This window comes from Benincasa hispida, chromosome 5 (assembly GCF_027475165.1).
Source record: "Benincasa hispida cultivar pf3 chromosome 5, pf3_genome.v1.1, whole genome shotgun sequence".
Taxonomy (NCBI): Eukaryota; Viridiplantae; Streptophyta; class Magnoliopsida; order Cucurbitales; family Cucurbitaceae; genus Benincasa; species Benincasa hispida.
The window spans coordinates 5,805,587-5,822,967 of NC_143482.1; the positions used below are offsets into that span (position 1 = coordinate 5,805,587).

General features: G+C 33.2%; 1 protein-coding gene across 2 annotated transcripts; it reads right to left on the bottom strand.

Moving 5' to 3' along the window:
- Nucleotides 1–3,130: 3,130 nt before the first annotated feature.
- Nucleotides 3,131–9,645, bottom strand: LOC120078471 (uncharacterized). 2 transcript variants are annotated; one of them, XM_039032739.2, is made up of 4 exons: nt 9,426–9,645; nt 7,248–7,551; nt 4,080–7,106; nt 3,131–3,480 (listed from the first exon to the last, which is right to left on the bottom strand). In XM_039032739.2, exons 2-3 carry the CDS (start codon nt 7,357–7,359, stop codon nt 4,102–4,104), a joined length of 3,117 nt encoding a protein of 1,038 aa, XP_038888667.1. In that variant the 5' UTR covers nt 7,360–7,551; nt 9,426–9,645; the 3' UTR covers nt 3,131–3,480; nt 4,080–4,101. The 2 variants fall into 2 exon arrangements, with proteins under 2 accessions (XP_038888667.1, XP_038888666.1); XM_039032738.2 differs by having other exon boundaries at nt 7,248–8,613; nt 9,426–9,563.
- Between the last annotated feature and the right edge of the window lie 7,736 nt (nt 9,646–17,381).

Below are 17,381 nucleotides of genomic sequence, written 5' to 3' on the forward strand. Positions count from 1 at the left end.
CTCTGAAGATTGATTCTGGGCTCCGACAACCACATTCGACAACAAAATCCGATGACCAACTCCGACAAACACCTTTGTGTGACCAACTCTAGGCTCCAACAATCACCTTCGACTACAAACTCCGGCGAAAATTACCTTCAATGACCAACTTCGATGACCATCTTCACACAACTAACTCCGATAATCAACTCTGGGCTATGACAACCACCTCGACGATAAACTCTGGCGACCAACTCCAATACCAACTTCACGCGACCAACTTTGAACTTCGACCAACCATCTCCGACTACAAACTCCGGCAAAAGTTATCTTTGATAATTAACTTCGACAAGCACCACCAACTATTATAAGACTAATGATTGTTAAAGTATATTGTAGAGTTGTTGATTATATAAATAATAATATTTTATCTACGTTAAGTGTAATATTTATATGTAAATAATTGTAAAATGTATTTTTATTTAATTGAATTCATATATCAAATGAATGTTAAGAATATTTGGAAAAGTATATATGTAGTTGAAAAATATGTAACAAATAAAAAAAAAACATAAATGGAGAATTTTCTTCATAGAAAATTTCTGGTAAGGATAAGTGAAAAATATATATTTGTTCTTTGATAATTCTCCAAATTTGGTGGAACTGAAAGTGAAATTGTTGAATAAATGTGGTGGCATTCTATTAGCTGTTAAGATGATGGATTAGATTCAATTAAAAAAATTCATGACTAAGGAAAAATAAAGAGTAATAACAAGAAGAATAAGAAAAAAAAATGATGATGATGATGAAATTCATGGAGAAAAATTAGGAATTGGTTTCTCATCTTATTTAACCATATTATCACAAGAAATGTAGTGTATTAGTTGTTATTCGTTACCAAAAAATAATACTAAAGAAAGAAAGAAAGAAAGACTTTAAAAAATAAAGAAAAAAATTGCAATGCATATTTTATTCAAACAAATATGGGTAGAATTATTGAATAAAAAAGTTTCAAAACAAAAATAGTAATTATAAAAACAGATTATTTAAAGTTCAAAAAATTGAACTAAATATCTTGGGTATATAAACTCAACTCTACACCATAAACACAAACATATGAACTCAAATAAGATAACTCTGCATCTCAAATATAGATATATGAACTTCATATACATATAAACTTCACATACATATGAATTCTAGACATCATATCTCAATTTAGGACCCCAAACAACCCCTTAATATACTAATTCAAATATTAACTTAATTTTGTTCTATAGCATTCCCATTGTCTAATAACTGTGTAAGGACTTACAATAGAGATGCAAATAAAAATTTCAAAAGATGGCATGTGCATGGATCAAATTAGGGGTTTTTATGTTGATGACATAATTTTGAAGACCCAAATGAGATTTGGCCCGACTTTTAAAAATGCAAGTTTTTACATTCTACTTATATCATCACATGGTCAAATTACTGTAACAACCTTGGTCTAGTTACTCAATATTGGTTCCAATCATTCTCCTTGATACTAGCTCTAGCTATTCGATACTGGCTCTAGCTACTTAATATTGGCCTAGCTACTCGGTCTTCACTCTATCTACTCGATAATTGCCTAATTTCTCGTGTACGATACTTGTTTTTTTTTTATTCGTTTTTCCTTTTTTCTCCATTATATACATCTTCTGAATGATTTTCTTCATCCATGTGGTTCATGGTACACCCTCTGATTCTTTGATTTAGAGATTGATAATGGTTTGGGATCACAAACTGTTGATGACACTAAAATTGATTTGTAATTTGCAAGGAGTTCGTGGTATTGAAAAGTTCAACAAAGGATACTAGACAACAATGCTCTGGTTTCACAAGCTTTATCCCAAAACCCTAGGAAGACCGTGAGAAGAGAACAAGAGCAAAATAAGGGCATATGGAGTAACAGAATTGAGAAAACAATTCCTTGAAAAAAAAGTTGACTTAAGGGAACATTTGTGAAAATAAGAGTTTATGAAGAAGATGAAAAAAATAAACCAAATGGAGAGTGAAAAATAAAAATAAAAAACGAACACGAAAAAAATAACTTTGAAAGAGTAAATAAATAAGATAATTAAGAAAAAATGAAAAAAAAAAAAGTAAAAGAAAGTATAGTACAGCTAGAGCGAGTATCAAGTAACTAGTATCAAGCGTCAAGGCCATTTAGAAGATGACAAAGAAAAAATCAGAAACGAGAGTACGCATCAAGTAGTGAGAAAAAAAATTAAAAAGAAAATTTTGAGAGAGTAAAGAAATAAGATAATTGAGAAAAAATAGGAAGCATTGTACAAGAGAAGCTAGAGCAAGGATCCATTAACTAGAGCGAAGATCGAGTAGCTAGAGTGAGTATCGAATGTCAAGGGCCAGGGCCACAATGTGTCGTTGTTATGGAAATTTAATCACGTGATGACACATAAGGTAAAAAAAAACTTAAATTATCAAAAGTTGGGCAAACTCTCATATGGGCCTCAAAAAATAGACTATCCGTATAAAAACTTATTTATTATCAGGCTATCAAGGTTAATTAACTACGATATTTATTATTATAATTACTATTATCACTAGTATTAAAAAAAAAAGAAAAGAAAAAACTAACACTATCCAAATAAATAATGAGTATAATTCAAATTTATAGCCCATAAAAGTGGATATTAATATCTAATTAGTTAAGCCACATACTCAAGTTAATTAGGGCCAAATCAAGCATAGGTTAACTATAAAGAGATATTGGTTCGAATCTTCATACTCCCCATCGTATTAAAGAAAACTCAAGTCAACTAGGTTAGTAGTTACCAACTAGCAAGAGAAAAATTATTTATTATTAATATACTTTTTTGTATTGTTTATTTTTTCAAGAGATATTACCCAACAAAACTTAATTTTGTTACAAACTTATCATTTATATTTGTGTGTGGACGCGTCCATCTTTTTTTTTAAGTACAATAAAATATAGAAATTTGAATCTCCAATCTAAAAAAAGAATCAACTATTTTTGACATTTTTGAAAGAAAGGTTAAAATTGTCAAGAAAAAGTCATTCATGCAAGCAAATATTTTGATTTTGATTGGTTGAGATCCTTCTTTTTATAATTCACGAGCATCAGCCAGAGTGAAAAGAATGCTATGCTGAAGAATAATTTATTTTGAAAGGCAAACCTCAAGAACATGGATGTGTGTGTGTGTTGTGTAGGTACAAGAATCATGAGCTCCTTGGCAAGTAAAATTCACTAACCCTCACAAAAATGAAAAGCTCAAAAGTTGGAACACTCAACTTCCATGGTAATTTGATGGTACAAATTTGTACAAAATACCAATTTTCAACTACTCTGAACCTTCTCTGCAATGGCCATTCAGCTCATGCATTGCAGCCCAACAAAAAGGGATGAACCATGACTTTTCTCATTTGACTTTGCACTTTGAATGTTTTAATGATGATGGTCCAGAATGATTGCTGATTCCCATTTTAAAATATCTGCAGAAACAAGACCAAGAAATGGTTTAGGAACAATATAGGATATCATGGTATTAACTACGTTTTAATATTGACAACATCATTAGAAATGAGTTTTGAAGTTTCAATGATTCGAAAAGCTTTATCAATACTTCAAAAAATCAAGTTTCCCTCATAAAGATAATGATCTACTGCTCAGTTTCTCCTAATTCTGCTAAACAAGATAAAGATTGGCAACGACTAATTCAACGTTGGTATGATCCTCATTGCTAAAATCTCTTAAATTGCCACTATACCGAAACATTTAAGTCATTGGATTAGGATAAATTTAATAATGTATTATATTTACCACTTCACTTCATGGTATACTTAGTTTCCCAGCACATGGAAAATGAAAATTAATGTGGCAATATCCAGCAAAGAAGAAACATAGATTATTCATCGATGAACGAAATTCTGGTAATAGATGGAGCCCAAATAACAAATCATGATACCTCAGCTTTAGAGAAGTTAGTTGATACAAATTGTGGGCAGTGCAATGTCGGATTTTAAAAGCTTGCATAAACAAGGAATTCCGAATTTGAACATAAAAAACTTTTTTCTTTGTTAGTAATGCTTACCATATCATGCTGCATGAAGAACTTAGGAGCCAGGTTGACGATCTAGTATAATCCCCAGTTTACACAATTCTTGTAGCCGATGAACGATATTTTGAGCAAATTGCAAACCATCCTCACCATAGCGAAGAGAGTTAAGAGAGTGCTCGAGAAAATCATAACCAGCTTGTAGTGCTTCCAACTTGCCAGTAAGGTCTGAAATTTTATGTTCAAGAGCAAGGAAATCAACCTCGTCTCTTTTGTTTGCATAACTTATTTGACATTTCACGTCATAAAAGTTTTCACCGCTGCTAAAATGACCATTTTTGTCTGGATCGACCAACTCTTCTTCTGGTGTAACTGTTCCATTACAGTTGTTTTGGTCTATGTGCTTGGATGGACCATTGTCTTTATTATTTCTTTGAGACCTCTCAGCATCAATACTCTCTTTCCCTTTTTGTTCAGGATTCACCTCTTCTCCATTGTCAATGCTATTAGGAACCCGAGCCAGAAGTCCATTAGTAAATATTTTGTTGATCTTATCCTCCAAGCTCTTCAAACATAGCTGAATGTAGATTTTTTCATCTTCGAATTCTATAGATGAATTTTGATTATTGAAAGATCTGTAGCTTCCTTTTGATGACTCCGCCATTGTTGATTTAAAGGAATAATTGCCATTATATTCATGATGTTCTACGCTCTCATTCTCTGCAGTCATATTTTCTTCATTTGCACCATCACTTTTTTCATTTTCAGTCTCAGCTATTGTGCTGACCATGTAATTAGATCTGTAGTATTCAAGCTCTGCTTCTAAATCTTGGATGTCTCTCTCCTTTTCGTTCAGGAGTTCATTTGCTTTCTCTAGAGCTTCTACATCATACTCTGCTTGCTCTTCCATCATTCTCAAGTAATGAAGAGCCTCCATATGCATTGCTGCCTTCTCTTCTTGCAACCTTGTAATCATGGCCATGGCTTGACTTGCAGCGACCTCAGAAGCACTTCGTTCTTCTTCCAACTCTTTATACAAAGAATTTATGCATTTCTTATCATATTCAATTTGTCGCTTTAACCTATCGACAATATCTTCACCTTCAATTTCACTTACATTGCTTCCATCTTGTGATTCAACTGATTCCATTGAAACTGACCGATGAAATGTAGGAATTATGTGGAATCTCGAGCCAAATTCTTCTTGTAAATCATCATAAGAAATGCTAAAATTGCGGCCTTCATCATCTGAGAATGGTTGATTAACAAGTTCAGTAGGATTCTCTGGCAATGAAAATTGCTCCATATCATTAGTAACTATAGTAGGTTCCATCTTCGAAGGCTTTTCTGTAGCAGAATTGAAGACTTCTTGTTGCTTATCACTCATGGAAGACTCGCTAACACTTCTATGATCCATATCATCATTAATGTTCATATTTGTAGAGTCATAGACCACCTCATCAATGTCCCTATGAGCCATATCATCATCAGCGTTCATAATAGTAGAGTCATAGACCACCTCATCAATTGTGGGAGACTTTTCAATTATTGTATCGATCAATAGAGACTGCTTTACATCATTAGTAACTAGATTAGTTTCCTTCTCCGAAGTTTGTCCTACAGAAAAATTGAAGATATCATGCCCCTTATCACTCTCGGTAGACTCGGTAACATTGTCCATATCATCATTAATATTCTTATCAGCTGATTCATAGACCACCTCATCAATTTTAGAACACTCTTCGATTGTTGTGCTGATCAATGGAGTATGCTTCAAATCATTAGCAACTACATCTATTTCCTTCTCTGAAGACTGTCCTATAGAAAAATTGGAGATTTCATGTTCTTTATCACTCTCACTGGACTCGCTAACGTTGTCCATATCATCATTAATGTTCCTAATAGCAGATTCATAGGCAATCTCATCAGTTTTATGACACTCTTCAGCGGTCGTGCTAATCAATGGAGACTGCTTCAAATCAGTAGTAGCTAGAACTATTTCCTTCTCTGAAGATTGCCCTATAGGAAAATTGAGGACTACATGTTCCTTATCTCTCTCGGTGGACTCACTAACGCTATCCAAATCATCATTAATGTTTTTAATAGCAGATTCATAGGCAACCACATCAGTTTTAGAACACTCTTCAACTATTGTGTTGATCAATGGAGTCTGCTTCAAATCATCAATAACTATGTCAATCTCCTTCTCCGAAGATTGTCTTATAGCAAAATTGGAGACTTCTCGTTCCTTATCACTCTCAAATGGCTCACTGACACTCCTGTGACCCATTTCATTAACAGTGTTCCTATTAGCAGATACATGAAGCACCTCATCAATTTTAGGACACTCTTCAATTGTTGTGCTAGTCATAGGAGATTGCTTTGAATCATTAGTAACGGCATCAATTTCCTTCCCCAAAGGTTGACCTGCAGTAAAATTGAAGACTTCCTGTTTTTTATCATTCTCGGAAGACTCGCTAGCACTGCTATTGTGCATATCATCATTAGTGTTCTCAATGGCAGATTCATAGACCATCTCATCAGTTTTCAAACACTCTTTGACTGTAGTACTAATCAATGGAGGTTGGTTTGAATCATTAAAAACTATATCAACTTCCTTCTCCAAATGTTGTCTTGTAGCACAATTGACTTCATGTTCCTTACCATTATCAGAGGACTCACTACTACTATTATGATTTGAATCATCATTAGTGTTCTCAGAAGAAGACTCCAAAGGCTGTCTAGTGGCAAAATTGACTTTATCTTCCTTATCACTCTCAGAGGACTCACTATCACTGTTATGATCTGAATCATCATTAGTGTTCCCAGAAGAAGACTCCAAGGGTTGTCTTGGAGCAAAATTAACTTTGTGTTCCTTATCACTTTCAGAAGATTCACTATCACTGCTATGATCTGTACCATCATTAGTTTTTCCAGAAGAAGATTCATTAACCATCTCATCAATTTTAGGACACTCTTCAACTTTTGTGCTTATCGATGTTGAATGATCCTCATGCTCACTGGGAGATGCAACTCCCATGTTATCTGTTCCTGTCTCCTCAACTGCCATATATAAACAGGGTAAAAGAAATTAAGCAAGAATGTGAGAAATCCTAGAGGCATTAAATCATAAAAGAAATGAGAAAGCAAAGCCAACAGAATACCACATGAGTAGATACAAGAATAGAGACAAATACAACTCACATGTCATTGACTTTCCCTCAACTTGTGGGTCGTGATGTAACGTGATGAACTCAGGACAGCAGGAGAGAGTGGACTCCTGGTTGAGAGAATCTGTAAGCTTGCTTTTCTCCATTGAATTTGCACAAGAAAGTCCCAAGACATTGGATGCAACGGATGATGCATCATCCAGGGAAATAAGTTCAGCCCATGTGGAAGGGTTGGCAGTCGGATTGGCTGGCCAGGGCAGCCAATTCAACTCATTCAGTCCATGAAAAGTAGCATCACCAGGAAGAGATTTCACGTCATGAGGCTTTTGCACATCAACCTGCACATATGATTCTAAAGGTGAAGGCCTTGGATCAACAAAATTAATGGATCGCTTAACCTGATCACAATTATTGCAATGAGGCTTGAGTGGAATTTGGGTTATAGATCGAAGAACAGAATCTTCTTTAAGTGCACTTTTTTCACATATTAAACTTTTATCATCATCTTCTTCTGAAAGCAGAACCTCTAACTCAGAATCAGAGGTGATCCTCAGCTCACTGAATCCTACATGAGACAACAGACTGAAACCAGTTTTTCCAGGGTGTTGTAAGGTTACTGAACCAAAAATTTTCTCTCTCCTTTTTTTCAAGTTATCTCGACTATTTAAGCGGAGTGAATAAGGAATATTTGGTTTAGTGGCCACATTCAAAGAAGATTTCAGTGGCAGTAATCCTAGAGCATTTGGCCTTGTCTTCCAAAGCTTGCTGCAACAAGAACAAGGCCTTGTCTTAATACGATAAGGAATCGAATCCCTATTTAGTAAGTTTCCATGAGCTCCATTCCCACAAGTTTCTGACCTCAACTTTCCCACTATCAACCTTTGCATTTTGGAGTTGGACTTAGGTTTGTTGTTTGTTGTAGCGAATGAACAAAGACATGCATCACACATCTCATTGCCATCAACAAGCTTATTATGTTTGTGGCAAGAAACTAAAGATGATATCTCCAATCTATGATTGGTACAGAGAAGATTCCTATAATTATTAGATTTTTCTTTGCCCAAGAGATGATCAAGCCTGGAGCACAAAATGCAAGGCGTTTGCAAGTTGCAAATATGTGCAAATTTAGTCAAAGCATATGACAACAAAGCATCAATAAGCATTAGAAAAATGAGAAACCATTCACAAGCTGCAGACTTTAGAATGGCTGAAAACCCCTGTACACTCCTCTGAGCTTTACAAAATGGTTTTCCTTTTGCTGCCATTGCTCTAGACTTTCATAAGGCTACCATCTCTCTGCCAACCAGAAAATCTTTAGACGACGAAGATTATCGATCCTCCCATGTTTTCGATTGTATTTTTAAGCATCCTGTCCTGAATTGGATCACCTAATGTGAATACTGAATCGCAACATAAAAAGGAAAATAAGATATACAATCGACCCCGGAAAAAAGCCATCCAAAGTTGGCCATTAAAGTGGTATTATCTAGAATGAAAACGAAAAATCGAGAATGAAAACAATGGTGTTTGGAATCTTTAGCAAGGGAGACAAAATCCACCTACTGAGGAATGCTTTACAAGAAAACGATAAAAGGGATAGAAACTAAGATGAATACAAGCAAAACAACTAAGAAAATAGAGATTTTTGTGAAAACTGCATATATTCTTTACTCTCTAAAAACAATGATAAAAAAGAAGAGCGAGTGCTCATAGAGGATTTCCTTTTCTTTATGGAAGAGAGAGAGAGAGAGAAAGAGAGGAAGTTGATTCAAAGTTGTTCTAAAGGTAACACTCCAAAATCTTCAATAATGCTAATCTCAAAATAAAAAATGAGAAGACAAAAGCCAATCCCAATCTCAAAATCTTCAATAATAGGCCCTGAATCAACCCATGATTATATATTAAGAAGAAAGAAAAAGAAGCACCCAAATGAGGCATAAACGTGATATAGAAAAATCAAATTGAATACGACAATGCACAAGATTTTCTGATCCCACAAAAACCCGAATTCCAATTTGTTTGGACATTGAGAAAAACCAAAGAAGATGGGCAGTTTAATCAGAAGAATCTAAACCCACCAAACAAAAACAAAGAAGCAATACAACCCAGAAGAATGTGCATAAGAAACCCTCAAATCCTATATGAAACAAACAAGAAATGGCCTTAAAACAAGTTTTGATAATGAAATCAAATGCTATGAATATATTTTTACCTTGTTTGAAGTTGGATGATCATCAACAAGAAAAAGGGAAAGGAGAAGGAACGAAAAGGACAGAAAAGAAGAAGAAAAAAAGAAAGAGAATGTAAGTTTGATTTGGGAGGAGAGATTCAAATGGAATTAGAAACCAAGTAAATGTCAGAAAAATATGATTAAGAGAGAATTGGGTGGAACAGAACAAACCGTATTTCCTTGGTATTTGAGTTGCCAAATCAGGTAAAATTGGAAACTAATAAATGATTAAATAATTAAGGTTAAAAAACACTTGTGATTCCTATACAAGAACTGGATTCGTTTTGTAATGATTTAGTTTATGAACTTTCAATTTTGTAATAACTTAATCCCTAAATTTTACTACATAAAAATTTAGTCATTGTAATTTAAAAATCGTAACAATTTAGGTCATATTATAGAAATTAGTGTTAAGATTTAATGGAATTTTTACATATATAAACCGATAAATTAATAAAAGACTCAATATGTTAATAAAATATAAAGTTTATATCATAAAATAACAAAAATTAATTTTGATAATTTTTTTAAGTTGGAGACTAGATTGTTACAAATGTGAAAGTACAAAGGCTAATTAAGTTTATGGACTAAATTTAACAATTGAAAGTACATGGACTGAATCTTTATAAGCCAAAATTTATAGGTTAAATTGTTACTTTCATAAAAGCCTAGAGACCAAAAGTACTTTTTAACCGATAATTAAAATGTTTTTGAAAACTTTAAAGAAAAATGGTACATTATTGTAGCAGTCTGTCCAACCATGCCAATAATGATGCATAGGCATATGGGTGGGGGTAGCAGCAGCAGTGTCACACCAACTTTATAAATATCATATCCTATATATTATTGTAGGGTTAAAGATATCATTTTTGTTTATATACTTTCGAAGTTGTTTAATTTTAGTTAGTGTACTTTCAAATGTCAAATTTTAGTATTTGTATTTTTAATAAATCTTGTTTAATATGTGTTTGGTTTAGCTTTTTAAGTGTTTAATCTTGAAAAAAAATTGGAGTGCTAGGCAACTACTTAAAATAGCTTTTGAAGAAAAATAGTTAATAAAATAAGTTGGTTTGAGAGAAACACTTGAAATAAAGTTTTAAAAAAATAAAATTTAAGGGTTTAATGGTTAATCTCTCCATAATTTGTAAAGTTCATAAAATGATCAAAGCGTTCTCACTAACCCTCTACCTCAATTCATCTATATTGCCATTAGCTATCACCACTCTCCGCCAACCACTTCTAGCAACCATTACTAGTGACCAACTCTGATGACCACCTCTAACGGCAATCTCCGATGACCACCATCAGTGGCGACATTCGATAACCACCAGTGTCAGCCAACTTTAGCCACCACCTCCGACTGCTACCACTAGCAACCACATTCAGCCAATGGTGACCTCTTGACCTACTTCGACGATGACCACCTACGGCCAATTCCAGCCACCACCATCGGCACCCCCCTCAGACGACTACCACCACCGTGTGCCTACTTCTGACGACCAACTTCGGTGGCCACCAGGTAGCCACGTTCGACCACCAATATCGACGACCAATTATGACGATTTAAATTATTAGTTCATAGTGTTTTATAGTTGCCCTCTACATTATTTGACATTAATAAAAACACTTTTAGTACATAAAAAAAAAAAAACCAAATAAACTTGTATATGAAAATACAAGTGTTGACAAACACATAAATGTTTTATTTTAAGGAGCTTTAATCAAAAGTATTTAAATGAAAATCACTTTTTTTTAGTCAATTCAAACAGGCTTAATTTCTCATAGTTAATTTTTATCAAATTTGGTTAAATATTAATAATTCTAATAACTTCTATTTAAAGAAATACAAGATGTGAATATGTTTTCAAAATTTATAGTGATAATGCTACAAGATAACAATAAGTTTTTGAAAAAATTGACATTAAACAAACAGTGGGTGAAGGAAATAAGTTTTTGAAAGTACAAAGAATAAAATTGAACAAATTTTAAAGTAGGAACTAAAATGATATATTAATGATATTAATGTTTTTTTTTTTTGGGTGCCTTTTTATTATTTATTTTTATTTTTAAATCATAACTCTCTTTCCCACGTTTTTGAACGTGTAGAAATCTTATCCAATACTTTGGCTCATTATTGTACATTGTGGAATTCCAAATTGAAAAGGGTCAATTGCAGCCGTGTCAAAAAAAAAAAAAAAAAAAAAAAAATTATTAACATTAGGCCTTTAATCTAAATTATATGGATTTCTCAAAAATGATAAAATACACAAAACCATCTCAATTTTGAAGGATACCTGCGAAGGATCTCGTTGCGGATCGTCCCAATTCCTAAAATTTCACAGAATATTATTTTTACAGTGACATATAGAATTATTATGCATTTAATTCAGAATACAACATGCTAAATAGATAAGAAGAGAAAAAAACAAAAAAGGAAAGAGGAGACTTACACTTGAAGAACGAATTCTTCAAATTTCCTCTTCTCTGTGAAAATCACAAATACAAAAAAAGGACACTCCCACAAAATCAACCTCCATATTCCCTAGATGAGAATCCAAGAGTGGTGCTATGGCTATTTTAGATTTTGAAAGGGGGAAGGGAGTTCCATTAATTATTTCAAAAAAATTATTAAAACAATAAAATCAAATAAACTTAATTTATTTTAATATATATATGTATATTTGATAAACACTTTATCATATAATATATGTATTAAACTATATGTTATATCAAATATAACATATAACCTATAGTTTATATATTGTATCAAATATAATATAATTTATAGTTTCTTTTCTCTCACCAATGACATTTACTATAAATCACATTTAAATTAAATTTAACAATATAAATCTAATTCATATAATTAATATTTGAATCGTATTCAAATATTTATTTCCTCTCATTAATATTATAATGTATCAAATACATTATAGTAATTATATCATATATAATTAAAATTTAATGAATTATATTATATATAATTAATTTGAACAATTCAAATTAATCCAAAAACCGATTCACATTAAATCCCGTTGAGCTACCGAGGAGACCTCATAGACATGTAGCTTGAAGTTCCATCGATACATATATAATTAATTAAACTTTTTAATTAAATTATTCACCATCTATTGACTCGCAGACACTCCACTAAAGATCAACAACTGTACTCTTCGCACTACAGATATATTTTTGTGTCCATTAGATATAACCAATCAACAGATAATGACCTTTCATAAATTGCTCATAAGTACAGTTGGACCAAAATTACCGTTTTACCTCTGTAGTTACATTTAACTCCTTAAGTACCATTGATCCCTCTAATGAACAATAAATCATAGTCCAACCATGACCAAACTCCTCTCAAGCCAGGAGAGAGTGTGGCGCCACATTGTTCAAGCCCCGAAATCAGCCTTTAAGGAAGCAATTTATCTACTTGCCCCGACATTGAGGAAGGAGTGAATTTCTTCTTGTGTAGTTGTGTTCCCAACTCCCCAATTAGACAAATCCCCAAAATGGTAGGCTTATTGAGTTGGCGATCTGACCACTCTCATCCATACAAATCAAAGGACCACCCTCATGGGCAGGAGTTCACAACTCACTCAGGTAGGTCATGTAACCTATGGTCGTCCTGGTGAAACGTAAGTCTATATTATGAACGGTGTTATATAATGAGACTAAACATTTCGTGGTCTGGTCTCATACAAACTCCTTTGTATTAAATATCCCTGCTCACATGTCTCCACATGAATGACCAGGATCAGATCATTTGTAACACTTTACAACAATTTTAACATCTACAAAGTGGATCATACTTGTATTGTTATCAGGATAAGGTATCCAACCATATCCATCTACTACATATCATTTTGGTTATCACTTAAACATGATCCACCCATATGTCTCTACATAGATGTTTAAGCTACAAGATAACCTTAGATGTTAGTTTATTGGTTTGTGGTTAATACAACTAATTTTGAAATAGAACATCACATATTTTATTACATAAATAAAATGTTTGTACAATACAATTACAAACTATAGAACCCTACGAGGTTTAGAGCATCAACCCCAACAAATTCACTAATGGACTAATAAACAAAAGTCCAAAATGATGGAGTAAACTAACATGCAGTGAAGAAAAACATAATCAATAAGCACTCTAATTACACTTAGTTTGACTTTAAAACATGCTTTAGAAAAACTATTTCATAAGAGGGTTTGTTGAACACAATACCTTTGATGAAACTTCTTCACAACCAACTGAGCTCCACGAAAAGATGCTTCAATCTACAAATAGACCACCACGAAGATCTTCTCTACTATTTTCTTACAAGGGTTGTTTGGTGGAAACACTAAATTAAGCTGGTTTTGATAAAACTGAAGAGGGTTCAGAGAGGATTTCAAATTCTGCAGATTTCTTGTAGAATTCTAAATGCTTGCCGAATGATTCAACCCAACACTCTAATTTATAAAGTTTTCATCATGCAATCTCAAAGCTTGCGTGAAGGCCGACTCCTTCTTCATGAATTGAGTGGAATTGGATGAATAAGGTGCTTGCACCCATAGTGGAGATTTCCAACTTTTGGAAAATTTCCTTTTGTTTTCAAATTGTATTTTAAAAAATGATTTCTAAAATCAATTTTAAAATAAACGAATTTATATGTTTATTAGTTTTATAAAAAGTAATTCAATTAATTAATTTGAGATAAAACTAATCAATTAAAATTTTTTTAATTAATTTTGTTAATTTAATATCTAATATTAAATTAATAAAAAATCAATTTCACTACAATGAATTTAATTTCATAAATACTTAAATCATAATTTAAACATTAATTGGTTCTCCAATTTTATTTAATTTTGATAAGATTAAACATTTCAATTGTATAGTATACAATTAATAGAAACCCTAATTGAATTTGAACATTTCAAATTCTAAACCCTAATTTCAAACCTCATCAAGATTACTCAATTTACTAATCCAAATTACGAGCTAGTAGATGGACCTTATGAACCTACAGATCATGAGCTCCAACGATTTGCAATTAATTGGTTAAACTCTTTAAACCAAATCAATCATTATTCGTTAACTACCAAGACATTTCACTATAGCTCGATAGTTGCACTATCCTCACTATAGATATATTTATGTCCATTTTAACCATAATAGATGAGTCAATCCTTCACAGGTCATTCGTATTTACAATCGGGTTAAAGATTACCATTTTACCCTTGTAAATATATCTTGCTCCTTAAGCTCCCACTAATCATCCATTGAACAATTGATTTATAGCCCAACTTATACACCATAACCCTCTCTTTCATGAGAGGGCGGGGCCCCGTTGTTCAAGACAAGGCATCACGACTTTAGAGAATAAACTATCTGCTAACTCTAAATCGGGTAGGAGTGAATTCCATAAAAGCTATGTCCCCAGCTATCTATCTGACCTTATCCCCAAAATGGGAGACTTATTGAGCAGTGCTGTTGGACTACTCTCATTTATGCAAATCAAAGGATAATTCCAAATAGAAGTTCATAGTTAGCTCAGGATTAAGATCGAATTATCCTAGGTCATTGAGTTTGAGATAGTCAGTTTTAAGAGTAAACAGTTGTTATAAAGAAAAGTGACTATTTCGAGGTCCAGTCTTATACAAACTCATTGCATAGGGTGCCCCTACTCAGATGTCTCCACATGAATGATTTTCGAATCACATCATTTGTATTAGTATACAAAATGGGTCGCATCCAACTATGTCACTAGAATGAGGTACCCGATCTCATTTATATACTTATAGACCATTTTGACATACTAAAACTTGAACCTCTTTTATGTCGTCACATAAAATTAAAGTATTCATGTTATAGCTATGAATTTGTTTATTGGGTTTTTATAAAAGAATGCAATATCAATAATAATTTTCAATAAGATTTTTATTGATAAATAAAATATGTTAACAACATTTACGAACTGCGAGTTTAGGACATTCCCAACAATCTCCCATTTGGACTAATACTCTATTAAGATAAACATATAAATATATAATGTTTACAATGTTGAGAAACGAAGAGAGAAAAATACAATAGGGCATCTAAAATACCCTTTGACATTCTCCCACTTGCCTTAGATTATGATGCTCGTAGTCTTAGTCCAACCAAGTGGCCCTCGAACACTTTAGCCGAGTGGGCCTTCGTAAAAGGATCGACAAGTTTGTCTGATGAGGCTATCTGCGTGATTATCACGTCTCCTCGGTGTACGATCTCTCTGATGAGATTGTACATTCTTTCGTTGTGTTTTCCACGTTTGTGACTCCTTGGTTCCTTAGAATTAGCAATTGCACCACTGTTGTCACAATACAGAGTAGTCAGCATGTGCATATTTGGAACCACTTCTAAATCTGTTAGGAACTTGCATAGCCACACTACTTCTTTACCTACTTCGTATGCAATGACATATTCTGCTTCCATCATGGAGTCAGCTATATAACTTTGTTTAATGCTTCTCCATACTATAGCTCCTCCGTTAAAAGTGAAAACTGATCCTGAAGTAGATTTCTTAGAATCTACGTCAGTCTGAAAATCATAATCGTGTATCCTGTAAGGATCAAATCCTTAGGTTCATACACAAGCATATAGTTCCTCGTTCTCCTGAGATACTTGAAGATGTTTTTAACAGCTGTCCAATGACTGTGTCTTGGGTTAGATGGAACTTGCTAACGATTCTAACTGTAAAGCATATGTCAGGACGTGTGTACAACATAGCGTATATCAGACTCCCAATTACTGATGCCTATGAAATTCTTTTCATTTCCTCAATTTCTTGAGGTGTCTTAGGACGTTGTTCCTTTGACAGATGAATTCCATGTTTAAAAGGTAATATACCCTTTTGGAATTTTGCATATTATATATGGACAACATTTTGTCAATATAAGATGCCTAAGATAGTGTTAGGGTTATGTTCTTTCGATTTTGAAAAATATGAATCCCAATAACATATTGAGCATTTCCTAAATCTTTCATTTGGAACTATGATGCTAACCATCTCTTTACATCAACAAGAAAACTTGTCTCATTTCCAATGAGCAAGATATCATCAACATAAAGTATCAAGAAAGCTACAGTTTTGTTGACTATTTTCTTGTATACACAAGATTCGTCAATATTCTGAAAGCCATAAGATTTGATTCCAATGTCAAATCTTATATTCCAGGATCTAGAAGCTTGCTTAAATCTATAAATGGATCTCTTAAGCTTACAAACCTTTTGTTCTTGACCCTATTCAATGAACCCTTCTGGTTGAGACATAAAAACACTTTCATTAAGATGACCATTCAAGAAAGCTGTCTTGACATCCATTTTTCATATTTCATAGTCATAATATGCGACAATGGATAAGAATATTCTTATTGATTTTATCATGACAACAGGAGATAAGGTTTCTTCATAGTCAACCCCCCCTCTTTGGATAAAACCTTTTGCCACGAGTCTAACTTTATAAGTTTGCACCTTACCAGTTTGGTCTCTTTTTCTCTTATAGATCCATTTACAACCTATAGGTATAACCCCATGTGGTTGATCTACAAGTTCTCAAACAGAATTGAAGTACATTGACTCCATTTCTACGTCCATGGCTTTTATCCATTGTTCCCTATCAACATCTTCCATTGCCTGTTTAAAAGTCAATGGATTCTCTAGACCATCATCAAGTATGATGTTTTGAGTTTCTGTAAAACCCATGTAGCGTTTAGGTTGACTAATAACTCTCCCACTACGTGGAGGCATTCTCAACTCTTGAGAAGAATGTGATGGGGCAACAATTGTTGTTGATGGACCAGCTTGGTTAACAACTTTTGTTGTTTTATATGTAGTATCTTTGGTCATTTCTTTCAATATTAGTTTACTGTAAGGTTGATGATTTTTAATATGATCTTCTTCTA

Excerpts from the sequence above, each read along its gene's own strand:
- LOC120078471 (XM_039032738.2), bottom strand. The coding sequence starts at position 8,478 with ATGGCAGCAAAAGGAAAACCATTTTGTAAAGCTCAGAGGAGTGTACAG. Across the intron at positions 7,107-7,247 it reads TGAGGGAAAGTCAATGACAT|TTGAGGAGACAGGAACAGAT; the intron begins GTGAGTTGTATT and ends TATATATGGCAG.